The following is a 27,857-nucleotide window of genomic DNA, read 5'->3' on the forward strand; positions in this document are numbered from 1 at the left end:
GGCCAGAGCAGTGGCCAATCAGGTCCCCTCTACAGCATGGAGATGCTCTCAGGCTGGTGCTGGCTGGCCCCTCCCACTGACTCTGCCTTGCAGTCCCTGCTAGAGGGATCCTGAGCTCCGCCCTTGGCCAGCACCATCAAGGTGTCACTGGACATGCCCCCGAACTCGAAGGCGAAGGTCCCGTAGAAGAGCATGATGATGACGCAGAAGACCCATTCGAAAATAGCTGAGGCATGCTGCAGCACAAAGCTGTCCTGGACAAAAAACACGCCACCTGGAGAACAGGAGGTTAAGGAACACAGCTTTGAGCCAAATGGCCTTTGGGTACATTTCAGTTCTGATCCAGGATCAATTGCTAAGGGCAAACATTCTAACATACCATCCAAATGGATGAAGACCAAAGTGCTGCTAACTAGCCTGCAGACATTTGTAAAATATTACTCACTTTCATCATAAGGGGGTAAGACAAGAATCCAAAAACCTTCCACGATTTTTCCACGTCACTGTTGATGGATAGTACCACAAAATACTGTTTTCACACGATCTCTGGGTATAAACCTGGACTTAGACAGCGGGAAAGACATCAAGAAAGTGTCAAGGCTTATGATTTTTTTATGACTGCCAAACTGGTAAATGATTGCTTTTGTTTTAATGCAACCTGCAACAAATTCAAGCTCTGAAAAGTGTTGTGTTGGATCTGTAAAAAACTCACAATTGTCCTCCTCAAGCAAGCTGTCATTGTGAAACATGACTCCCCCTCCATTTTGTGCTACAACAAATTAAAGCTTTTAATACAAGTGCTGCATTGGACCTTAAAAAATCATACACATACAACTGTCTTGCTCAAGCAAGCTGTCGTTATTACAGCCCTGGCAGCCCCCCCCCCCCCCCCCTACCCTGCCCCATGTGATGGATACTGAGCACCAGGGCGACAAAGGCCAGCAGGGTCATGACACAGCGCAGGTGGCCCACCCTGTAGTCGGCTTGTGTCTTGGCCAGCCGGTAGGTCAGCGCCGACTGCAGGCACACAAACAGCATGCTGGTGGGGAAGGCCACGCCCGCTCCTACATAGTGCAGCACCTTGGCGTGGTCCACCTGGGGGGCACAGAGAGGGGTCGTCACCACTGAGCCACACACACCCAATGCCAAGAGTTGGAAAAAGCTTAGCCCCATGTCCTTTGGGAGGGGTCAGAATTGGTTTGGAAAGAACACATCAAAACGCATACCACGCACCTCTCACAGCCATGGATATTACTCAGATTAAACACTGCGCTGGCCAGTGGACATCATCAATGTTTTACACAATTAGTTTAGGAATGTAGTGAAGAATGCAGTCATTTGTCTAAGTTGAGGTTTTTTCTTATGTTCTCACATATATTAAGTAGTTTTTTGTAGAATGTGTGTCACAGAAGATGCATTTGCTCATTAGCTGGGTCTGGGGTTTTGGGGAAGAATGGGGCGCATAGCTTCTTCCATACAGTGCATCTCTCACACTGAAGGATCGCACTGCCCTGTGAGCCAGAGCGACAACAGCTCAGAATGCCCACAAGAGGGAGTGGAGGTGAATGCGCCCAGGGTTTTCACCCCTGACCCCCGCATTCAGAACTCTGACATTCAGCGCTCCTGCCTTGGGCTCCTGCTCTGTGTCATTATGTGAGAAACTGAGAAAAGTAGCACTGGACACATGCCCAAAGTTTTGCTATGAAGGGGCACACACAAAAACAAACGCGTATGTATAACCACACAAACATGCATGTATGGGCATACACACACAAGCGCACACACAAATACAGACATGCACATACATGCACACCCACACAAACTCACACACACAAACAAACAAACGCTCACACTCATGCACACACACAGAGTACAAGATTTCCACTACAGTGGAGCCATGGATCATAGCACTGACATGAACATGATGTCTTCTGATGCAACAGGATGAAGAATGGCAGCATGTTTAATGAATTAAGTACATTCAGGCAGATGACTCAGGCTCTAGAACACACCAGTTCCATGGAAATACAAGTTTCATTTCAATGAAATACAGAGCAGGTGGAAAATATTATAATTATAATAATAGGATATATTTATTTTCCTATTATAATAATATTATAATAGGAAAATATTCCATGATAATCTATTATCAACAGCTATTAAGCAACAGCCACCTTGCATACAGAGTTAATGCCTTTATTAAGGCAGCTTGGATTCACACATGGAAAAAACAGCACTGCATGCTTTTCATCACAAACCCATCTAAGCCATTTAAAAACAAGCCTCAAATTGCTAATGGGGAACTCTGGTATATTTGAATGAGATGGTGGACAGGAACACAGTGTGGAGTTCACAGAGTTAAACAAACAGCCCAACTAATCATATCCCAAAAACTAAACCTCAACAACTTTGACCCTGCCTTGTAGTGACACTTTGACCTTTGGTACCCGCTCATTAAGGGTGCCATTTAGAATGTGATGCCAAAAGACCCAATATCCATAATTTGCACAGCTGACAACTCTCACTGACCCCTAGTTAGAACGCAAGACACGACTGAGTCACTACCTACCATGTGTCACACGGAGTGAACTGGGTGAGTAGCTATGGAATAAACTACTATGTTCTTCTGCTCCAGGCAGTAGCTCTGGTGAGACAAACACTCATACATTAGAACAGGTGGCATCCACAATCACCTGAACACCTCGGATTCAGCAGGCGAGCATGAGAGGCACTTTCACATGGACTGATGATGTTAGGACAGAAATCACTCAACTTAACAACTTAGCATAGCATTAGCATACTACGACAGTATAAATATACTATTCTGAAAGTGGGTCACACTATTTGCAGTTCATGAAGTTACTCCCAGATAGCCCTCAGATTTGTGGCATTTTTGAAACTCCTGTTCCAGTGACATGCAGTCAAACATTTACTGCACACAGCTTCTCTGACAAGGGTTTGGAACCAGCATGGAACCATTGCTTCATCAACAGACGCGGTGGGTGGCTGCTGACCACTGGTCATGGAGGGCCACATAATCTGTAGCCTTTCATTCCAGCCATACACTAACGCAGAATGTTCAGCTCATCGCTATTTGACTGGCCTGCTTCTGCAATCCTCTCCTCTCCTGACAGTCTGAGCTGCGTAGGTGATCTGCCATTGCTCAGGACAGAACCTGAGTGGCCGAGGCTGCTGGCATGCAGAGATGGTCCATGCCAGCCACGCTGTGTGTTGTGTTCCCATTCTGCCAGCAGGGGGAGTGCCGCACGCCTCGCCAACACACTCGGCTCCCCCTCGTTAGCACGCTCAGCGGGCAGCACGCCGTCGACAACACAGGTTTTCCACCTCACTTGCCTCCAAACAAAATACTTCAGCTCCCTCCGTTAGCTGAGCCATGTGACCCCAGCCTTCGGAGCACGGCTCGGCAATACCCCCCCAGCAATCTGGCTGAGCACCTCCTGAGAACACAGTGTTACCAGACCCTCCGAACCTTGGTGTCACCACCTTCTCGGATCGGTGGGCGGACGCAGGGCATAGCCGAAGGGAGCAAAAACACTGACGCGACCGCGATGTCACTGTGTCCCCAGGGTGCATACACCAAAATACAGCAACATCTGATCACACACAGCGCTGGCTATGCTGGGATTACTGAACACATATAGTCAAACAAAGCAACAGTTATAATGGCTTTACTGAACATATATGGCCTACTAAAGCAACAGTTATAATGGCTTTACTGAACACATATGGGCTAAGAAAGCAACAGTTATAATGGCTTTACTGAACACATATGGTCTAAGAAAGCAACAGACACAATGGGTTTACTGAACACATATGGCCTAACAAAGCAACAGCCGTAATGGGCTTTACTGAACACATACAGTCTAACAAAGCAACAGCTATAATGGGTTTACTGAACACACACAGTCTAACAAAGCAATAGTCATAATGGGTTTACTGAACACATACAGTCTAACAAAGCAACAGTCATAATGGGTTTACTGAACACATACGGTCTAACAAACCAACAGCTATAATTGGCTTAATGAACACATACGGTCTAACAAAGCAACAGATACAATGGGTTTACTGAGCATATATGATCAACACAGTACCAGCTACACTGGGTTTATTGACCTCATATCACCATACATACTGCCAACGATATAGGGCTTACAGACCGTTTTTGACCACACACTCACACAGGACCAACTACACTGAGTCTATAGGCCGCAAAAGACCACACACAGCATCAGCAATGTAAGGTACTCTGTGCCAATGAACCTCTGTGCCTACAGACTGTCACTGGGGACAGATGGGCACATTTTCAAGTCTTTGTTATCACTGGCAAAGCGGGAATTATCATAATGGACTTCTCCTGGATCTGCAGAAGTGGATTCAGTGAAGTTTTTTCTGGAGTAAAACTCATGTTTCCCCCTCAACTGCCAGTTATCGTATTCACACTATGAATGCCACCCTCGCATGCCCTGTACTTTTCAAAGGGTACTTTTCAAACACAGCCACATATCTGAACTGGAGTAACTGTCAGCTGAAATTTTTCAATGCAATCACAACGCATACCACAACAAAAGCACCACAGTGCTAAACTCAATAATGAAAACCTGTGCTGTAGCAACACACAGTTCTTTCAAAATGGGCAGGAAGGAGACAGGTGATGCTTGTTTTGACATGCTACAGTCTGTCTGAGTGATGGGCCCCTGCATTGCCAGGAACTTGCCAACCTGGGTCCTATCATTGATCAGGTAATTTGCAGCTAAAAGGAACATGCTGATCCCGGAGGGGGAGGAGGTGAGGCTCAGTGTGTTTACAGCTCCAGACATAAAGCAGACAGGCAGAAAGTCGGAGGAGGGGGGGATACTCCAGGTTCCACAGCAAACGAATCAGCTCTGGGGAGAATTACGAGGCCCATGGGAAGAAGGCGAGATCTGCTGAGAGACCACCATGCGATAAATCCACCCTTGTGACAGGGCGACAAGCTTTTCCGCTCCCCAACCCCGCTGTGACATCACCGCACATCACAGTAAAAATGAGGAGGAGCCAGGCAGCCAACGAGGGGTGTGGTTTACAGCTGATTGGACAGTTGTGACAGAGAGGGGGCAGGATCTTGTCTGTCCCATAAGGTGCTTTACCAACACCCTGGGTGTTTATGCAAGTGCTTAAATACGAATGTATAAACCATAGTGTGTCTGTGACTGCACTCTATGATTGTGCACCTTAACACTGTATTGATTACAGTGCTATGGTAGATTTGATGGATGCTGTTGATTGGGCCACACAGATGCTGCTGAGAGTTCCTCCTCTCTGCAAGGCAACCTCCTCCTCTCTGCAAGGCATGCTTCCACAAGCTTCCTGTAAACTCCCAAGTCCTTTTCCCAAAATGCTCTACTGCTGGGGTCCCCAGAGGAGAGGACTTTCCAAACATTCTTTGCTCACTTTTGTTTGCCCCCACACAAAGTTCTCCCTCCTGAGAGATATAGCAGTGGGATCTCAGACTAAACACTGTACTATATCTGATGTTCCTAAAATTGCAACAATGGCCACACGTGTGGTGACGTAGCCTGGGAAAGGTGATCTCTGCAGTGCTGCTCTGCCAGCCCCCCGGCAGGAGCCTGGCAGTGCTCTCATTTCCAGAGCAACTGCACAGTGCACAGAACCCAACAGCTGAGAACATTCTGTACACAGACTTCCTTCTACAACCAGAAAAGGGTCTGGCAGTGTGAGCTCCTGCAAAGGGGGTATGACCTGATAGTGGGCTCTTGCAGGGGGGGTGTGAGTTCTTGCAAGGGATGTGACCTAGCAATGTAAGCTCCTGCAGGGGGGTGTGGCCTAGAACTGTGAGTTCCTGTGGGGGTGTGGCCTGGCAGTGTGAGTTCCTGGAGGGGGTGTGGCCTGGCAGTGTGGGCTTCTCTGGGGGTGTGGCCTGGCAGTGTGAGTTCCTGTAGGGGGTGTGGCCTGGCAGTGTGGGCTTCTCTGGGGGGTGTGGCCTGGCAGTGTGAGTTCCTGCATGGGCTGTGGCCTAAAAATGTTGGCTCCTTCCGGGGGGTGTGGCATGGCTGTATGGACTCCTGCAGGGGGTGTGGCCTGATAGTGTGAGGCTGTAGTTTGTGTCTCCCAATCGGCCTGCTGATTGAGGCCTAATGGCTTAGTGGGTTACAGACCTGACAGGCTGGGCTCTGGCCCATCCGGCAGCATTTCAACGTAGTTAAATGAGCTGTCAAGAGTTATTCAGACCCTGGATTTCTTGGACCTCCCAAGCCATGCTGCTGCTGCAAACAAGAGATCCTGTGCCGGATTCTGCGTTTCAACACGTGTCTTGGCAGTGAAATATGCTTCGAGTATACATCCACTGAAAGCCAATCGTGTTCTCTCAATGCTTTAAAAAGGTGAATGATTTCAGTCATAAAATCAATCAGGCAGAAGCAGGCAAGTCAAAGAACAGAAGATCTTTAGGAACCTAGGGAAACTACAGGTTCAGAAGGCCAGGGGATCAAATGACGCCCGTCAAGAAAACTGCTATTTTATAAGACCACACAAGCTCATGGAGATCACGTGGCATGATTTCTCAGCTGGAGACCCCTAAAAGAAAACCACATTCTAATCTCTTTAATACACTGGAGCGCATCCTCGGTTCACACTAAGCTGCAGACGGTGGTTCAAGTCCACAGTGTTTCCAACCCTTAACACATAAACAAGGAGCCAAGGAGGTGCACTTGGAGAAAGCAGGACTCTATAGTTTATATTAGCAGAAGGAGAGCTCTTTCCCTCCCTTGTCTCCATGGCAACCTTCCTATAAACTGTTAAAGCGAAGCCTCATTGGCTGACATCCCCACACAAAGCACCACATGTTTAAACTCACTAACTCCATCTGTGTTGTCCTGACTGCCCTGCTTCAACTCAAGCATGATGTTTGCTACAGAGCAGGGCTCATAACCCAAAGGTTGCTGGTTTGGTTCCTGAGTGGACCACTGCTGTTCTACCATTAGGCAAGGTACTTAACTTGAAGCCTCTCAGTAGATATCCAACTGTTTAAATGTAAACATGTAAAAAGTAAGCTACGTAAGATGCTCTGAATAAGAGCATCTTGTCAATGTTATGAATATGTAATAATTTGAATGTGTGTGAGAGAGAGAAAGCGTGTGTGCATGCACATTCCTTGAGTGCATACCTGGAAGTTGCCCACCATGATGAGACCAGCTGCGCAGATCCAGCCTGTGGAGAGGCCTGCAGTATTCAGCACACAGTTCTGATGCTTCTCAATCACATGGGCATAACGCAGGAGCACAATCACCATTACTGCACGGGAGAGAGGGAGGGATAGGGAGAGAGAGGGAGAGGGAAAGGGTGAGGGAGAGGGTGAGGGAGAGAGGAAGGGGGGAGAGAGAGGGAGAAGGAGGGAGAGCAAGAGGGTGATGGAGAAGAAGAGGGAGAGGACAGGGGAATGAGAAAGGGAGAGTGAGAGCATGATGGAAAGGCAGAGGATGAAGGAGAAGAAGAGAGGGAGGGAGAGAGATATTTTACTTGATGAAGAGAGAATGCACAGTGATCATTGCACAAAATACCACATCCTTTTGCTGTCTGTGGGACAAGAAATTATTTACCATTTAACTTAAAACATATTTTGTCTATGTTGAAATCAGTTATTCTCTAATAATAAATTAGCACTGTTCAAAAATGTTTCCTTTGTATAAAATGATCTGTTAATTTAACTACTTAATTATCTAATTCATAACTGGATACCATTTATGTTATCTCATGTTTATTTTCTCGCAATATCTCTTTGGCACTATGTATATGTGTACATTTGTGACGACAGTAAGCATACTGAATTGAATTGAGAGAGGGGGAAGGGAGGGAGTGGGGATGAAGGGAGAATGGTGGGGGGAGAGAGGAAAGAGGGGAGTGACAGAAAGAAAGTGGGAGAGGGTGAAAAATTGGAGGACAGAAACAAAGACCTCTTTTACACTGGCCTGGGAACAGGTTTTTCCCTGGGATTTCCTGGGTTTGCCTGTGATATTAAATGAGTCTTCTAATGTTATCAGACCCAGGAACACTAACCAGCTCCAGAGCTAGGTCTGACCTGGTAAATTTCCTCACAATTTGTGTCATGAAGGACATCAGGACATCATGTTCCAAAAGCCATGGGTGTCAGGGTACAGGCACGGACTCAAACGCAGACCAGGCATACTCAGGCTCCAGGAGGTTTTATTTGAAAGGGAAATCGCAGGACAGGTTCGTAGTGGCAGAACAGGCAGGGTCAAAAATCAGAAAGGCAGTCCAAAGTGGAATTAACAAGGAGCAAGGAACGAAAACAGGAGCAGGCTGGGTCAAACTGTAATCAGGCGGGTACCCAACAGACAAAAACTGAGATGAGCAGTCAGGCAGGTGGAGACGATCAAGAAATTAGGTGGGCGGGGACAGGGCGGAGAGCGGGGAAGGTGGAGAGTGGGGCAGGGCAGGGCAGGAACACATGGGATCCGTAAACAAAAGCACACAGACAACACTGACAGACAGGGAGAAACACAAAAACAACAGCTAGGGGGCCGAAGTACTGACAATGGGAGTGAAAAAATGTAATCTATCAAGCTAGCTATCAATCTAGCAAAGCAAAGTATGTGGCAAGTTCATGAACAGTTTGCTAAAATGGATAACTTTGTTCACAAGGAAGAAAAAAGGATGATGAAGAAAAGAGAAGAGGACAAGCACCAGATGACTGTAACTGCCCCCCCAAAAAAGGAAAAAAATTAAATAATTATGTTATATATTATATATTATACATTATATTATACATATACATATATTATAATATATAATTATGGGCCAGTTTCACAGACAGGAATTTAGCCGAGTCCTAGACTGAAACGTTCCTCATAATCTCCATTAAAAGAAATGTCTTAGCCTACAACTAGGATTAATGTATGAAACTGGGCCTGTATGTCCTCCATAATATCACTTAACTGAGCTCTGTCTGTAACATTATCTCTGATGTCTTCAGACGTTTTGCTTATGCTTCAGTGAACTGTGTAATTTGAGAGAGGCACGGACCTCGGAAGATGAGTAGCGGTGTCGTTTATAATCATTTCACACATTTTGACTTGCAAATGCAGGATTGGGGTGGTGTAGTGTACACGAGGGAACCAAGGAAATTCCTGGGTTCACAGGCTGGTATGAAAGGGGAAAAACCAGGGATTCAAATCCCAAGGTGAAGCCAAGTTTCTGTGTAGAAGTGACTAAAGAGAGAGGGAAAAAGGTAGGGAAAGACAGAGTAGGAGAGAAAAACAAAGGCAGAGCAAGAGAGAGCAGGAGAGGGAGGGGGCCAAGAGGGAGCAATGGAGACAGCGAGGGAAACAAGGAGGAAGAGAGAGCCATCAGGTTGTTGATACAATATAAATCAAACCTGTTGTACAAGACACTGTTCCATTGCTGCTCAATTATGGACTTCACACTCATCAAACACTTCAGCCAAACATTTTTCCCCCCGTAAAAAGAAAAAGGCCAAGTTGATGGTACTGATTGCTGAAACTCGAATGCAACCTCTCTGTTGTGGTTACACACATGACACTAGTCTGGGGGCAAATGTAAATACACCCAAACAGACTTCATATAATTTTTTCCTCTAAACAGAGGAAAATAATGATCAATTGCATTTTGCATTCATAGACAACAGAATCAGGGGCGGAGTGGATTGTTTTGAGAGGGTAAGTGTTCCAGCATAGACACAAAACACACTCCTAACCCCTCCTTAGCATCCCCACTCGGGCACGTTTCAGCAGTGCTGGTCTTGATTTGTTAGCGAGACGCAGCTCGGCAAAAATGTTTCCAGTGTTCCTTCAACCAGAAAATATGCTTTGTTTTCCTGGAACTTCATGAAAGGCAGTGGGGAGTGTGGAGTTTCTGGGGGGAGAGATGGATTAGTAGCTGCTGCTCATGTCTGGGAGGACTGTGCACTTCCAGAGAACACATTTGTGAACCCAAGCCTCAATCCCCCTCAGGTCCTCTTATTGGGTAATGACTGACGGAGGCCGACTGGGTTGGGGGGGGGGGGGGGGGTCATAGCAAAGGGGGTCTGCAAGCCCCTTGTTTCTTGTCTCCCGCCCTGGGTCTGTGGTGTGGTGCACAACCTGCTGGTTTTATGGCAACCCTGCCATATTTTTCCCTGTAACACTTCCCAGAATGCTCCAGGGCCTGGTGCCCACAGATGTAAAATCTGAGGTGGTGCACAAGTGGTACAAGGAAGCCAAAAAAGAGAACAAGACACATTATAAACCAAACGTGCCAGTTGCAGTCATTATTGTCATTTAGCAGAGTTGCTTTCAGTTACGAGCCTTGCTCCTTACCACAACACTGCTGCACAGCACAGTTTTGCACATGACTTCACCAGTTTCCAGTTTAACTCTGACTCACAGTGCTACTCTCTTCCCAAAGGGCCACTGACCAGGGACGGTACATTTAAACAATGAAATGTGCGGCAAACAGTCCAGTGTTGAAAGCCAGCGTGGGAGCTGCAGTGTGTTTACGGGCCAGGTCTGAATCAGTGCAGAGCATGATTAGTAACGAGGATGGAAAAATAGAGCCCCGGGTATCTCCAGGGCCAGGAAGTGATCTGCTCTATGATGGGAACATCGCTGCGTAAGCAAATTCCTGATGTCTGTTTACTACAGAAGGTGGCGATGTGTGCTGGAGCCGCTTTTAACAGCAGCGTCAATCCTCCCCAGAAAACGAACCTGGAACATGTGATGCACACGCTGTGCACATCTGGTGCCGAGGGCTCCGCCGAGCCACCGGGACCAGGCCCCCCGGACCAAGCCAACGGGTCCAGGCCACGGCAGCAGCCGACACCCCCCCACTGGGGCTGCCACCAAGCCAAACAGCAGCAGTGTGAAGCGAAACACACCAACACGTGGGGTTTACAGCAACACAAGTGGCTGAAGTGAACTGAACCCCAACTACAGATCCTCAAATCTGTCAGGGAAAGTCATCCCTAGGCTTTTTCAGAGCTGACTGAAGGAACGGTATCTTTCCACTGTCCCTGGTGACGACACTGTGAATATTAGGCCCTCTTGGCGGCCGCCACGTTTTCCGAGGCTTGCTCGGTCACCCGCTTGCCTGGAGCGCAGGAAACGCAGCATTGTTTCTCACAGCCCATTGGACACGGTCCATCATTATTCTCCAATGCTATTCACACCACACCTCAGAGTAAAATAAACCTGTTCCTGCTGCAGAAGGTGGGTTTCAAACAAAAACATTTTGTTGTTTCTTTGAGGGAAGAAAGACAGCTTTCAACAATTAACATCAGAGAGAGAGGACCGTGCACATACCCAGAGGCCAGCAGGAAAAAAAGGTCATTGTCCTTATTCAGTGACCTCCGCTAAAGGAGTGAAACATAAGCGTTATCTCTCGTTTATCTGCTCTTGTATATAAATGCAAAAGGCACCAAAAAACACATAACGACAAGGTTTCCTGGTTTTCTGGCCTTTTGAGACAGCCCACAAGGCCTTTCAGATGTGTTTATTGGTACACCTCATAAATATAAACTCACAACAACAGTCTGTGTAAACACATCTGTGTATTATTTGAACTTTTAAACACAGGGAGGGATGTTTATTAGCCCTTGCTGGCAGGAAACTCACACATTGCATTACAGCAAGGGCGAGGCGTTTATTGCCTTGTTAAATTTTCCTAGGGAAGGTATTTTCTGAATTAATGAAGACACAGCGCTGGGTCTGAGGCCTTTACAGCAGTGTGGAGCGATGTATTAGACAGGCAGGGGTTTGGCTATCACCACACTGCGATCAGACTGTCTCAGCAGGTCCCTTCCCAGCTGAGAGTCACAGGATACTACACAAGCTTATTATAATTAGCCATGCGTAAAGAAAAAAAATGTTGGAAAACAAGGCACTGATAATGGAAGATTAAGTATTACAAGATTAGCTAACTAAACAACTCCCTCACTCACAGAAAAAGTGAATTAGTTCTCCACTCTCCTATCCCAGTATAAAATAATTAGAGAGACAGACCTCCCAAAACTTCACAAATACCACATTTCATGACACTGTGAAACTGCAAAAAAATTAAATTCCTCTTAGGACGGGTGGGGGAAAACAGCAAGGCAGACAGCACAATATAAGAATGCCTGTCACAAGGGAAATAATATTCCTATATTCCCACATTCCTAGATCTTCCTGTTCTCTGTTAAATGAATGAGTCTCTCTGTACTGATGTTGTTGTTGTTGTTGTTGTTCTTGTTAATGATAATAGTTGCAGTATAATAGCAATTGTTATTTACTTATTTTTAATGTGATTATTGTTAACCATCGTTATTACTAGTTTTCATTTATTTGTCACTCATTTTAGCCAATAAAGCTAATTTGAATTCTACAGTCAATTGAGTTCTCAATTGACTGTACCTGGTAAATGTAGGTTACATAAATAAAAACAGAAGAAGAAATAAGGCCTCACTATTACATGACATTGAAATAATACACAATTAATGCAATAACACCAAATGATATTTCCAGAACTACTACAAAATGAGGGAATACTGTTGTAATATTACAATAACTGCAATGATTTTCACTTGATAAAAAGCAAGACATGACTTGAACCAACGGGCACATCTATCTCAGCCGACAAAATGATTTCACCAATAAAAGATGTCCAGTCGGTTTTGTAACATTTTACTACAGTTCTGAGAACTGCAAAACCATTTGGCAACAACTAGAATGACACAGTGAATTATAGTACACTTTTGACAACTTGAGCATCAGAAATGCACATTTTATAATGCAACTACGCAACACGGACGAAATCATTTTTTAAGTACATGAGTATGCTGCATTTGTGCACTTGCCTTTTAATGCTGCTAATGTAAAGTACTGCAAAAAACTAACAGAAAAACTGGCTATTCAAATCTTTTTCTTGTTTTCACCCTGCCTTCACCCAGTGATATTTTACATCACTGGGGCTTCACCTATGAGGTTTCTGATACATGCTCACACATAGAAAATACTATTTATTGCATAGTCAAGGGAACCGTCAGCATGAGGTCCCCAAATCAAAAGGACTCCAGCACTGTCGCACACTGCCACAGTTTGTTTTTACAGGGAGAAATACGTGATCATGAGCACTTCGCCCAATTCAGCCTTTTCCCAGAATTCTCCTTCATGGCGACCCAACGAAAATAAGATTGTTTCGTTTAAACAAACAGCACAGGAGGAGTTTAAATGGACCACTCGATAAGAGGACCACGTAACAATCGCCTCTTGAAACGGAGCTCCAGATTGTTGTCGCACCCTTGCTGCGGTCAGTCACCCACCCATGCTCCCAACAGGGCGCGCCCCCACGCTTTGATACACCCCTGCAGTCTGTCTGCCATGCTTCCAACAATAGGGACCCTTCAGCTGGGGGTGCAAATGAAACGGGTGTAGGGTCAGTGAGCGAGTGAGTTTCGAACCTGGGTTCTCACTGCTCACTGTCAACCCCTTACGGCCGGCGATGTTGTCAGTTGAGCTAAAGTTGCCCCTAGCCTGTCGGCAACAACGCTAGTTAACCAGGTGTCAGGGAGTGACGTAACCGCTGCAACCACTCGGCTACCTGCTACCCGATATCTAAGGCTTTACACAGGGCTCACAGGAGCTAATCACTTCAGCTCTGCCACACAAACACAGGGGCATGGCCCAGGTCTCGTTTAAATGCAAGTACAAATGAGGAAACCTTCGCTGGACACTCCCCACGGCAAAAATTCACCTGAAGCACACGTGCACACCCAATGGATGTTTCTGTCATTTTCCAAACACAGGACCATATTGGGGCTTAGACTAGATCTTTAAAATCAAATAATCAAACATTAAATAGCAGCTAATGCCTCCTAAACTCCCTGGGGAGGACTTGTATCTCATTGGTGGGGTTACAGTTGGCAGGAATTGTGAGAGGGGATGTGAATATTGGTGTGCAGGTTATTCTCGGCTTTGGGGGGGCACAACTGGGGAACATCGACTGGGAACCACAATCAGGGCCTCTCCCAAACTACTGACAGCTACACAGTGAGTGGGAGAACACATTAAAACCACAGGCACTCACACACACTGCAATTCACACACATACAAAAAAATATACATACACAACTACAAAAACACACGCACACTCAAATACGCACACACACACACACAAACACACATTCACATGTTGGCACACGTGCATATACACACACACAGACATGCAATACTTACACATATGCTCAAATATACATACACTATAAAATTCACATGCAAATACACACACACAAACACAAAGCTTGTGTTTACTATATAAACACACCTGAGAAATTGTTTCTGTAAAATGACCCATGCCATATCAGACTGCTGACAATCTCACCTCTCAGGGACATGTACCTCTCCCTAATGAGTGGATTCCCAATTAAAACTCTGTTTTATAAGCACAAAGCAAATCTATTCCGTACTTTGAGGATAGTCCTTTTAGCTGTTTGAAACAGCTTGTTCAGCATACCCAAAGAAGGCCTTTTCACTTCACACAACTTTGATGAATGCACAACACTATTAACAACAGTGGAACGTACATCAGCACAGCGACTGTTGCTTCATATTACTCCATAGAACTCCACGTTCTCCTGGAACACCTGTACATTGGGGTGCATGTCGGGACCGGGACTCAAACCAATCACCCTCTGATACTCTGCTCACTGTGGGGGCTTAAGCATTGGTGCAGCAGCAGTGTGGTGTGGCAGTAAGGAACAGGGCTCATAGGGTAGAGTTTGCTGATTCGTTTCCCAGGTAGGGCACAACTGCAAGCCGTTAGCCTGTGCAGGTGGTGTATGCCCTTTGCAGTGCTTGGCTTCCCCATACTCACCCATGAAGGAGCCCGTGCTGCAGATCAGGCTGAAGAAGCAGCTCTCAGGAGGCAGGGTTCCACACTTACTGCAATGAGATCAGAAACGGGGAAGGAGCTTAGGGTGGGACATAACATTGCATTATTGTCAATTCACAGAGGCTCTTATCCAGAACAACTTACATAGGCTACAATTTTAGGCAATTATGGGTTAAGAACCTTGCCCGAGAATACAACAGCAATGCCCCAGCAGGGAATCAACACATCAACAAGACCCAACTCCAATCGACTCAATTTTGAGAGACTGGCGGCGGGGGTGGTGCTTTATCCTATGTACACAACAGTACAGTGTAAGTCTCCTCCAATTAAAAGTAACCATCTCAAATCCCAATATGGATTTTCATCACTTTGAAGTTATGCAAAGATTCCAAAGATTTCTTTTCAAGAACTGAGGGTCATCCTCATTGGCAGCATAGACGTTTAATAATGAGACAGCAGGAAACTGAACCAGCAACGTTTCGGTTACAAACCCTGCTCCTTACAACTATGCCACACCGCTGCCCCTCAACCAAACTCACTGCTGCAGAAATAGACCCCGTGTTCCCACTTCTGCCCCCCAACCCCCTGACAGCAGGAGAAAGTGCAATCCCCCCCCAGACACACACACACACACACACACAGCTGGGCATTGTGGGAAAGGATGAGGCATGAGAGAAAGCACCAGGGGGTGAATCGCACAGCTGTGAGCTCTGAGAATCTAAAACAAACTCTCTCTCGACCTTCCCATGGGTAGCACTACTCTGATGGAGATGGCACTGCTAGGCGCCAGTACCTCTGTTTTACAGGACAGGTGAAGGGGACTTTGTTCTGGTGCTGAACGCCAACTTCTTCAGGTGGTCCCAGCTCTACTGCATCCCACCCTGAGCCCCCCCACCCCAAATCACATAGAGAGGCTTCCAAAGGGCTGTGTACCGGCCGGACATCAACAGCCTGCAACAGCAACATTTCACACTGTTTCAGCTGTCCAAATGTATGAGTGTTCAAGAACGTCTCAATAGTCCAGACCGTTTGACTGGTTCAGAATGTTTCAGTAGTCCAGACAATTTGAGAGGTCCAGGATATTCCAGCAGTTCTAGGAAAAGGAGGGAAAGAAGGGAAGGAGAGGGAGGGGCTCTCTCAGCTTCACCTCTCACCCATTTCCCACTGCCATCACTCCCCACCCCTGAAGCCCAGGGGGGGAACTGCCAAAATGAACCCAGGGACCTGTCCCTGACTGCCACCGAGCTCTGTCCGCTGACCATCTCCATATCACCATACGCACACTTTGGATTTAAGCCAGCACATAGCAGAAGTGCCTTCATAAATGTGAAACTGACTGGCCAGATGAGATCTGACTCATAGCAAGCATTTAAAAAAAAACTTTGTTTACATTCTTATTCTCATATGATGTTCAATGCTCTGCTTAAAAGAGGGTTCAAACAAAACTGTTTTATCTTTTCCTGTCTGGCAGCAGACAGGCAGAGAGCTCTATGCAGCGGGATTCCTGTGTCAGCTAGGCAAGCGCGGGCCTGTCCCGCAGATGAGGAAATGTCAGCACCACGCTATTTTCAGCACCGGAATCACCTCTCACACGACAGCCACACTGTGTCATTGAGGTGACGGGAGAGGTCGTGGTAACAATGCCTTCCACGTTCCTGTTTTTCATAGGGCAGTAGAGGCACTTCAAACGCCCACAAAAAAAGACTTCAGAAAAATTTTTAGAAAGTGTGGAGAAGAAACAATAAAGGGAGAACAGCTGCAGGGTGAGAACAGAATAAAGTACACTGCAAAGTTTTGCACACTTTTGCTGGAGAAGGAGGGTTCATCAGCTCATGGTCAGCATGCAGTCCACTCGTTCCACCCCAACACCTGCTCATGTTCCTTACTGACAGCATGGAAGGAGTTAACGGATGTTTCGCTGGCTCCCATTCTCCGTACCTGACTGTGGTTCCTTCTGCCTCTCCCACCAGGCCCCAAAAGCTCATAGGCCTGCAGCCTCGCAGGAAAGCTAGCTGCCGCCCAGACTGGGGCGCTTGGCCCTGCTCCCATTGGCTGCCTCCGCTCAGCTCATTCTGCATAGGTCAGTCTCAGTTGGCTATTCCCTGGGGGGAGGGGCAGCGGGGGGAGCAGTTTTCCTCCATAAATTGCAACTGGAGCGAGCTGACTTGCTATTTTAGCCTCCTAACTTAATTCCACACATAAAACAGGGAGTGTGTGGAAACAGGAAGAGAGAAAAAAACATACTACACTATACTGGAGTCTAAGAGCTGGGCTGTGTGCACCAGGCTTTCTCTGCCTTCAGGAAAAATGTGTCTCTGCTCCTCTGACTTCACTCAAGTTCAGGCCCCTCTGTGATTTCGGGAGGTCCCCGGAGCAGGTCTTACAGCCGAGTTAGTTTAGGGGCGATGTGGGAAAGTCAAGGCTCACCTGATCAGAGGCACGTGGTCCAAGGTGCAGCACAGCAACGGCCCCCTCTGCAGGGACAGGTCCTCCTCACAGGACTGGTTATACAACCTGGACACGCGTGCACAAACACACACACACACAGAAAACACAGAAAAACACACATCAGCTGCTGAGAAACGCAATAAACCAGCCCAAACATCTCTCCCTCATGTTCATCAGAAAAGACAGACTCAAGCTATTTGCTGTTTGTTTTGGACAATCCCCTGGATGTGCGGGGCCGGGGCAACGAGAATTAAACTTTTTTTTGCAACAAGCTACCGTTCTGTTTCCAGCACTGGAAGAAGAAGTCATTTCCAAATGGCTTCGAGTCAGCTGTTAACAAGATTGACTGCAGGTTAGGCCCTGATGAATTGAGTGGTGTTTGACAACGAGCATACCAAGCCCAGCACAAGGCCCTGATTTATTACGGGCCCCAGCAGAGACCATGCTGGGAGGAAGAGCGCCTCACACTGGCTGGTGGCCAAACTACAGGCTGGTGTCAGGGAACAGAGAGCTCACTGTGCAATGGGTTACTTTCAACTCAAGTTAACAGATCTGAGATTAGTGCCCCTACCAATTTTTATGTCTTATCCAGGATCAGTTGCTAAGGGCAGAGGGTGCCTCTACTGCTCATAGTTACAGCTAGGCGGATCTGACAGAGGCCTGAAAGGTTTAGGGCCAGAGAGTGAGTAGAAGCAGACGGGAAATGTTGCATTCCCCTGCTGACCCTCGAGTTACACATTGCCATAAAAGCAAACCTGCTCTGTGACACATGGTGTCATCCCCTAATGCACATTTCCCACAATCCTCTGCAGCCCTCATGGAGCGAAAATATCCGCCACTCCCACCGACATTCCTCATTTGGCGAAGGGCAGTAACATTTGGCAAACGGGTCTAGTTTTAATAACTCAGCTAACCAACAGTTGCATGCTTGGCAAGATGCAATGTGCGTGAGACTGGCCGTGAAGCATACCACTGTTGGAGGAATTCACCCAATCTACATCACCCAAACAGTTTGCGCATCTTCAGACCGATTTCATTTGTCATAACACCAGAGCAGCCAGTGAACACACATGGATATCCCAGTTTGTGTTTAGTTTTTTGGTATCCTCTTTGGACGGTGTACAGAAGAGATCATTTTTTTGGTCTCAGATAGCATGGCAGTTCTAATCCCTGTTTACTTCATATACACTGCTCCAGTATCTCCTCCACCCAAGGAATGCCATTAACCCACCCCCCCCTCTTTCCACTACCATCCGCACTGTGATGCTAAGAGCAGGTCCACATCCTAGCATGTAGCAGTGGATTTTCCCCATCACAGGAAGGTACAATAGAGCTGCTCTTTGTTAAAACTCTGCCCTTTGGGTGAGAAAAAATCCTACTTCTGGGGATGGATTCCCTTTCAAAAGAAGATTTACTACTACGTTAGTTCATGAACAGAGCAACACAAACCAAGTGGACACCGTGGTTTTGGATGCCTAGGAGGCGACTCCACCCCCCCAATCTGGCACTCCGTTCATAAACGTTCACCTCTACTTCAGCACGATGAACTAACGCCTTACAAGAGGGAAAACATAGTTGATATCATGGCATGAACCTATGTCTGAGCGTTTGAGCGCTGTTTGAGACAGGCACTGTCCTGTCTTAATCCTGTTACTGAATTGCTAAAAGAGTGTGCTGTCTGCACCCAAGAAAACGAAAACAGGAGTAATGTGGTTTAACAGTAAACCAACTGATTTGCTACATCATCTCCCTCACGGCAGTTGGTGGTGTGGATTGCGTAACCAGATTATCGCCATGGCACCAACACGGTCAAAGTCATGTGGGACTCTCCAGTGCTCATTCTCCAAGGTGCCAAGGTCCCAAAACATCCCCCCACCCCGCCATAATCCATTTCCCAGCACAACCAGTTGTTGGCCGATATTGGTCGGTGATCTGCTGTTGTACAGGTTACATAAAAACACAGCGCATTTGAGAGTGAATGGAAATAAAGCTAGAAGCAAAACAAAGCAACTCACTTTGAAGAAGCTGTTAACGCATAGAGGCAAAGTACAATTTTCGCACACAGGGTTAATCACATAGGAAAGAAAAGCTTACTGTACCAGTTATCCACGGGACAGACATGGTGATTGTACAGGGCCATGGCGTACCTGAAACAAGATTAGAGGGATTTCAGTTCTGGTGACCATCATTAACTGCCTTTCCATTCGCACTTCCAGCCTGACAAAGGAACGTGTTACAAACGAAACAATGGTGAACGCTGCCTCTCTTTAACCATACTTTAAACGCAGCCACGTTCCTCCCGATGGCTGGACCGTGTCTGCAATTTATTCAACATGGGGGTACGGCTCACTGAAGGTGGCTGAAATCATGTTGTGCCAGTCAGTTATCGAGATAATCCTGGAACGCTGTTCAAACCTGAGACAATTGTTTCCTATTAATCCAACCACATTCTTCCACGAAGGCCATTTGTGTCACAGCTGCACGCATAGTCACATCCAAGGAGAAAGAATTCAGAGAACTGGACAATTATGTCAAGCCCGGCCACTGTCTATGGGAAACTGCTACTAATGCCAGATCCACATAATCCTTCCACACTGTACGGTCCTGTGTCTTCAGATTGAATCTACTTGTAATGGCTGAGAATGGCTTTGAATTGCATGTGAATGACATAATTGTTTCTTTAATCATGGTTTGAACCCTAAGAGACCAGTACTACATAATCCTCTCCTGTTCTCTGGATTTGCCTCAATACTAAGTGCTATGTTATGTGTATATACCAGCAAAAGCAACTGCACTAAACAAAGCAATACAACTTCAATATTTGTATAAGCTTGTATGACACATTTTAAACACTATTACAGTATTGCTGCTGTTGTTACATGTATGTACAGTGCTGCTTGAAAGTAAGTGAACTCATTGTGCAAGAATAGATTTTTTTTTTAGTTTTTACCATGAAATCTTTATTTAAGAAGAACCAGTCTTTTTTATCTGACGTAACAGGTTTATATTTACCACTTCCAAAGGTTGGTTTAAAGGAAATCATGCATGTGGTAGAAAAACAAAATTAAGAAGGAATTAATAGAGGTTCAAAAGTAAGTGAACTCCAACTTGCATTGGTTAAACCAAGTAGGTAGGTAGAATCCGATGGGTAAATAATTGGGTACCAAATTAACTAATCAAAGGAAAGATCTTTAGGAAAGAGTTTGGGACCCTGATAAACAGAGATAAGAAACCTGGTCAGTTTGGTGTTACCCATACAGCTGAATGCAAACACACCATGCCAAGAGGAAGGAAGATCTCACAGGACATCAGCAAGAGGGTAGTGACAGCACATCAGTCTGGGTAAGGCTATAAAATCATCTCAAAAAGATTTGAGCTCCATCAGTCCACTGTAAGGCAAACAATGTACTAATGGAGAGCAGGGCTGTGTGATATGAAGATATATATCATGCGATGATAGAAAAACGTCTATCGGTTCATATCATGCTCTATCGTTTATTTCGTTGTGTAGCAAATCACAAACTTTAAGGCAATATTTTTTGTCATTTGGACGACACTTTGCGTTCTTCCACACTGCACAGATGCAGGCAGGAAAGTGAACATGACACAAAACTATAGTTGAAAAGTGTTTTCTATTTACTTTTTTATATTTTATACATTAATATTTTATTACATGCATAACCCTTTCGCATGTAAGTTATTTTTATGCTATGTAGCGCACGTGTTACCTTACATGGTTCGTTATGTTTTCATTAGCGTTACTAAGCTTCTCATAGTTTTTAGTTAGCATTTACTATATTTTTTAACGTTAAATCGTTGTTTCCTCATAGTTAAAATTAGCTAGAATTTTTCCAGTCTAATCCAATTTAATCGCACCTACGTGTGAAAGGGTTAATTGAAAATTTGCACAAAGGTTCTAAATAAAAGGAGAAAAATAATCAAATATGAGTAAGTACCTTTTATCTGTCGAGTATATAATTCAAAATGTAATAAGAAATAGGCCTTTCCATGTGGTCGTTTTATATAAACTATTCATTCATTAAATTTACAGAAAATGTGCTATATCGTGATATGTATCATTATCGGGATATGAAATTTTGGTCATATTGCACAGTCCTAATGGAGAGCATTTAACATGATGGCAACTCAGCCTAGAAGTGTACAACCTTCCAAAATATCCCCAAGAGCCACAAGAAAAATAATAAATCAGGTAAAAGCCTGATTGCTTCAACAATAGGAAGAACATTGAATCAAAATGGCATTCATGGGAGGGTTGCCAGGAAGAAGCCGCTGCTGTCAAGAAATAACCAAACTGCCCATTTATAGCTTTCCAGACACCACCTGGACAAATCTCAAAGTTTCTGTAAGTCCATTGTCTGGACAGATGGGTCCAAAATTGACATTTTTGGCCATGTTTGGCAAAAATCCAGCACTGCCTACCACCAAAAGAACTTCATCCCAACAGTCAAGCATGGTAGTGGAAATGTCAAGATCTAGGGCTGCTTTCCTCCTCTGGACCTGCACGACTCTACATCATTAAGGGAACCATGAATTCTGAGGTGGAGATTACCAGGAGATTCTTGAACAGAATCAGTGGGCAGTGGTCACTTCTGTCCTATCAAACCAACTCTGCGGGGTCAACGTGCAGGGGGGCAACACCCTCTTCATTCCTCTAAGCCCCTCCCAGACAGCCTTAAAACAACAGAGCTCCTTCTTCTCTCCGGAAAGGGCCATAAGAGATCCTTTTCCTCCAGGCCCTCAGACAGAGTGAGAAACACCCACAGACTGTGAACGAGTGACAGGTCAGACGGCATCCTGTTTGGATGTTTGTGGTGACCGGGGCAAAATAAAGGCAGCCTGGTGAGTAAGCAGCATGTTCTTTAGGGCAGGGAAAGAGATGGACCACACGCACACACTCATACACAGATTTACACAAACACAGACACAGACACACACACATTCACACACACATTCACACACACACACACACACACACATACACAAAAACAAGCACAAAACAGACACTCTCTCTTTTACACATTTTCACACACATGCACATCCACACACAAACACATGGGAACAGACACATATGCACACACATACATACACATACACACTAGTGGAATAGAAGTACCAGGGCTGCACATCTTTCCCTCCTCACACTCCGTGCTTTGTCCTCAGTAACCACATCTGACAGTGCGCAGGGTCAGCAACAGGCTAAACAGTAATTACCACCAGCCCTATCCATAACCGCATCTTCAAAGCACCCGAAAGCACTCCATCACCTGGGTCCTGCTCCATACAGGGGAGAAATTACATTTCACAAACAAATACTCCACCATCTGCCCGGGCCATTATGAATAATCACTCCCAACATCAGTATGCATTAAGCATGAGACAGAATATCCTAATATCAAATTTTGTGAAACCCGAAAATGACTAAATGTTTTGTGGCCCTAAGAATTTGCCACAAAATAAAAAACTGGATGGAATGCAATATAGACCCCCCCAAAAAAAGACAAAAAATCAGTCGGTGAAAGTTTTGCTTTGTTTACTCATTCTGTCAGTTACTCATCTTGAATGCCATTCATGTCTGTAACCACCTGAACTGTTTCTTACTAATACACCGCCACGTGACACCTCTTTTAGGGTTTCTGGGACTGCATTTAGTGGAACATGGCATGGGACAAGGCTCATGCTCAATGGTAACAGGCAACAACACACAGGCCTAAAAGCTCAGGCATCTCCTGGACCCAGCCACAGCTTAAACCCCAAATTGACGTCAATTACATGGTGACCATTTTGGCTACCCTGTCTGTCCTTTTCAGCACACGACTCAAAAAAGGGCAGCTCTCACGAACCATGAACTGTCACCATCTGAATCTGGTAAAGCATCATTTTTAGTGTCACATTTCTCAAAGTTTCCAGTTACATTTGACTAATGAATAAAAGGTTATCTACGCATGGAGTTTGGGGCCTTCACATTAACCCAGATTTCTGGAGTCATGCATGATCAAGAATTATCTCTTAATTAGAAACACAAATAAGCTTGATAATAAGCTTAATAATAAAAGCATCCGCTCTGTGCAATCTGAAGTTTAAGTGGAGAAGAAGAATCATGTTTAATTAAGTAGTAAAGCACACTCCAGAAATAAACCGCCTTTCCTTTTTATGACCAAAACCATGACGTGGCCAGACAAAAATTGACAGAGGATTTCTACCTCTCACATATGACTACCTGCTTCTTACATAACAAAAACAACGGCTGTGTAACTGAGCTCCACTGTGACTGGGATTACAGGTGTGAAGTCCACACTGGAGTGAACACAGCCAAGGATAGGTGCACTTTACAGGAAGCAGTGTGATACAGTGGTTAAGGAGCACGGTTCACAACTTTGATTCCCAGGCAGGCCACTGCCTACAGCTAGGTACTTATGCTTAAGTACATACTTAACCTGAACTGCCTCAGTAAATATCTAGCTGGATAAATAGACAACATGTAAAAAATGTAAGCTATGAGAGCTACTCTGTGTAAGAGGGTCTGTGAAGCTAAAAATGGAGCTCTGGATCCCAGTCCTCTTGTCAGTGATTGACTTAATGCCTGTCAGCTTACACACAGGACATGGACCTAGCAAGAGTGGCGGATATACACAGACACAAACAGAGAAGAAACTGCAAAGCACAGCTGCAGATAAAACGCTCTCAAGAAATAACATGTACAATGTGAATGTATAAAATATACTGTGAAAGCCTCACTACATTCAGTGCTCAGTGCATGTTTTCAGGCATTCCTCTGCAGGTGAAAGGAGGCTGAGATTTTGGACAGAAACCACACGAACTGACTGCCTTTCTCAAATGCTCATTTATGGTGATCTCCACACTGTCCAAAAGTCACACAGCTTTGGGTAAATGATCTTACATGTATTAACACACCGCAAGTATGGTAAACATCTGGTTTTGGTACAATCCAAGCCATGACAGGAGATGAAGGTGGAAGGTTCAGCTCGTCTGTTTACATGACCCACGCGCAACTTACAACTGAGTCCTCTATGCATATAATCCATCAGACACCCTGCATAGGGACGCAGGAGGACCTTTTTAAAAAACCACACCACGACCAGCCACCTTCCCCTGGAATGACATAAAATCAATTTAGATATTATTTAATTATACATTCCCTTAGCAAATGACCCATTCCAGGGCAATGTGGCAGTGTACACATCACTTTTTTGGATATTATCCATTTATGCAGCTGTATATCCATCAAGATGGTTTTGAGTAAGAAAACCTCCCCTCTGGCCACAAGCCGGCTGCTCCCCCGGTCTCCAGAGCACCTAGTAATTCTAAAAAAAAAAACTTAAAACTACCAAACAGAAACATAAACACAGGTCTTACATCTTTGACAACATCAGGGGCACTCCAACAAATGACCAAACTACAGGGTAATTAGTCAAAGCTACTGTTATTCCAATATCCTTTCGCTCTGGTACTCATTTTAGTTGACACAGTTCCAAGACAGCCCATCCTTCTCATGTACACTTCAATTATATTAATTGAAGTGTACATGAGGACTTTTTTATATCAAGTATTTATTTGCATGTCTTAATAGTAGTGTTGGTCGTGAAGAGGCCCCTGAGACTGTATAGCCAGCACAGGAGGTGGACATAGAGGAGTTCAGAGCCATGTCTAGTGATAGGCACAGTCAAGTAAAGCCAAGGCAAAAAATATTGTCAGAAGTTTTCAGCAGGATGTCACTGGTTATGAGGCACAAGCTCTCTTGAATATAGTGGTAGAAATATTTTTGTACATCACAGGACAGGTAACCCAGGGCCACCTGGAGCTGTGTCAAAATGAGCCGATGTAGGGACATTGGAGTGCAAAATGTTTCCCTCAAATTTGGAGTGGTGGTCCAAACCATCCGAAACGGGTGAAGAGCTGCTCCAAAACACAGAATGAGTGATCTCCTCTAGCAGTTTGTTTTTAGACACAGGTGGGATACGACAAGGCTTAATGATAAACCAGACCAATGGCTCTGATGGCCCTCCCCCTCTTTTCTCCTCCATCAGGAGACTGCCTTTCTCACAGCAGAGGACTCAAAGCAGAGGAGGGCCTCTGGCTGATTCTTGGATAGGGTGCCTGCACGTGCTCCAGAGGAAGGAAGTGGGTGAGAGCATTACACCCCTCTCCCCAACCCCCTCATCACACTTCCACACAGAGCTACACCCCCTGGGTCTACGTATTACCAATCACCGGGCAGCACATCTCCTCCTGTTCAACACAACACAGGAGCAAACAGAACACCCCCCACTCCCTTACCTAACTCCTCCCACACTGTCACACACATCACCATAACAGCAGGCTAAATGTTCACGGTGGAGCTGTCATGTCTTCTTCACACACCAAAAAAATAAAAGTCACCAGAAAATTGACCCCGCACCTCTGCGGCTTCCTCCTACCACAGCAGGTCCTCCGCACTCCAGATTGATGTCCCCCCCAAGTTGCAACAAGCGTGGCGTTCAAACCCGGCAGCGGCTTTCAGCTTCTGAAGGAAAATTAATTTCACCTTTGGGCATATTTCAAGACAGACTACCTTTAAAAAACAGAATGGCTCCATGTTCCATGTTCCACAGAGAAGGGCCTTCTACCCATGTTCCACAGAGATGAGCCTTCTACATTTTCACCACGACGTTAACACACTGGGACAAGACAACAAACTCTTTCATCCTCCCTCTTTGATATGACCCTGGAATTGAAATTTAAGGGTAATTAGTGTCATTGCAGGGGGGTGGGCAATTAGAGTGCACTTGGCAGGGGGGGTGATCTGAGGCCATGCAGAATACATATTTATAGCCAGACTGGATTCTGAGCGGTCCCCCGGATAAAGATTTTTTTAGACTTCATTGAAGTCCAGGTTTGGAGAAAGCCGGTGACTTTACTGCCTTGGTTCTTAAGAATGTGTGCAGACTGTGTAAGTTCAGAGTGAATGCAGCCCCTCAAGTCCCCTCGGTTAATGCTCTCGACATCTTGCCACACTTTGACAGAAGGTTCTAGTACAGCGCATACATTACCATTTACTTATATAACCTGCCTGCCTCCCTAGTGTCCATGGATGTACGTCGGTTATGCACTATTTTCTTTCCTCTTCTTTCATCAGCGCTTCATTAGAGTCCATACGACAAAAAGGCTAAATGTGTTCTACAAAGATCGTCACTTTAATGGGAACATAAACACCCTGCTCCATACATGCATTACTAATACTGATAATGCAAATGAACAAGGTAATGGTACGTCAAAGACCTGTGACGAAAATAGCAAAGTTATAAAATCAGGGGAAAACAATGCAACACGAACGTAAACTAGACAAGGTTAGTGTAGCGCCTGTTGCACCCAAGTGCACATTTCACATTTCAGCAAACGGTCAGACCAATACTCACACGACCCAAATTCCAGTGATGGTAAAGGCAGGGAGGCTCACAGGTAAGATCATCCAAAGGGACATCTCCGACCCTGGTTTCCGAACGAAACTGCGCCTCCAAAAACAATCAGTTTCTTCTTCCTCCCTCGCCGCACTCTCGGTAGCTTCTTCTCAATCACCATTTAACTCCAGAGACAGGTAAATCCCTTACCTGCATTTCTCCCACGCATTCACAACTTTTAATCAGTAACCTGTAGCACCTACTGTCGGGCGTATCTTCTCTGGATCTGAAATGAAAACAAACGTATTCTAGTCAAGTTTCACACAACAACATAGATTAAGATTTTATTTGTAAATAATAATATTCACAATGTTCTGTAATAATAACACAGTACATTATATTCTAGAACAGAACAGTAACAACACGTCGCTATAATAATACACTGTTAATGTTTTATAATTAGCGACCCAACACTCAGCATAACCTCTTAAAAAGCGTTTTCATGGGAAAGGGCAACGTCGAAGTTCTTGGATTCTGGGCGGACAATTTTACAGCACGATAGGTTGAACTTTTTACTAATCCAGCAAAATGGCTGAATGATGAAGCTCGTAAACTCAGCTAGGTAACAGAACTTCGGCAAGATGCTTGTTGGCTGGATTTAGCCACAAAACTAACGTTTTCATCTTACCCTTTCCTCGACAGTTGGCTTATGTGCAGGAACTTTTTCGTCTCCGCTCTCCAGTTAAATAGTTTTTAGTACCTTCCCATGTCCGCGAATCCTTACGGATTTAGGAATGCACTTCTGTCAAATTGCATTTCTCTCGTCACCTCTCTCCGGCACAATCCAGCCCCTGTTCCCCTCAAAAAAATTGTACACGACCACGGCTACGGAGACTTTCACTCCGCACTCATTCCAAGGTGAGCTCTGATTTGTTGCCGTCTCGCACCCCCCATCTCTCATTCTCAATGAAAGCGTGTTTTGGGGGCACAATGCTGTCTCGGGTCTCTCCCCGTGTAGACGTCGGTAGCTACGCTGTAAACCAAGCCAGCTGTTTCAAGCGACTCCTCCTCCCCCCTCCACCCCCCTGCATT

General features: G+C 45.4%; 1 protein-coding gene across 2 annotated transcripts; it reads right to left on the reverse strand.

Annotated features, from left to right (window-relative positions):
• Positions 1–27,783, reverse strand: zgc:154058 (uncharacterized protein LOC795538 homolog). Of its 2 annotated transcripts, XM_036546871.1 has the most exons (8): positions 27,454–27,783; positions 26,784–27,051; positions 19,449–19,496; positions 17,329–17,415; positions 14,884–14,951; positions 7,187–7,314; positions 918–1,095; positions 1–274 (listed from the first exon to the last, which is right to left on the reverse strand). In XM_036546871.1, the coding sequence occupies exons 2-8, from the start codon at positions 26,846–26,848 to the stop codon at positions 30–32; spliced, it is 819 nt and encodes a 272-aa protein (XP_036402764.1). In that variant the 5' UTR covers positions 26,849–27,051; positions 27,454–27,783; the 3' UTR covers positions 1–29. The 2 variants fall into 2 exon arrangements, with proteins under 2 accessions (XP_036402764.1, XP_036402765.1); XM_036546872.1 differs by lacking the exons at positions 26,784–27,051; positions 27,454–27,783 and adding an exon at positions 25,940–26,024.
• Positions 27,784–27,857: the final 74 nt, after the last annotated feature.

This window comes from Megalops cyprinoides, chromosome 15, assembly GCF_013368585.1.
Source record: "Megalops cyprinoides isolate fMegCyp1 chromosome 15, fMegCyp1.pri, whole genome shotgun sequence".
Classification (NCBI taxonomy): Eukaryota; Metazoa; Chordata; class Actinopteri; order Elopiformes; family Megalopidae; genus Megalops; species Megalops cyprinoides.

Excerpts from the sequence above, each read along its gene's own strand:
- zgc:154058 (XM_036546871.1), bottom strand. The coding sequence starts at position 26,848 with ATGTCCCTTTGGATGATCTTACCTGTGAGCCTCCCTGCCTTTACCATC. Across the intron at positions 17,416-19,448 it reads GTCTGTCCCGTGGATAACTG|GTTGTATAACCAGTCCTGTG; the intron begins GTACAGTAAGCT and ends ACGCGTGTCCAG. Across the intron at positions 275-917 it reads CTTTGTCGCCCTGGTGCTCA|GTGGCGTGTTTTTTGTCCAG; the intron begins GTATCCATCACA and ends CCTGTTCTCCAG.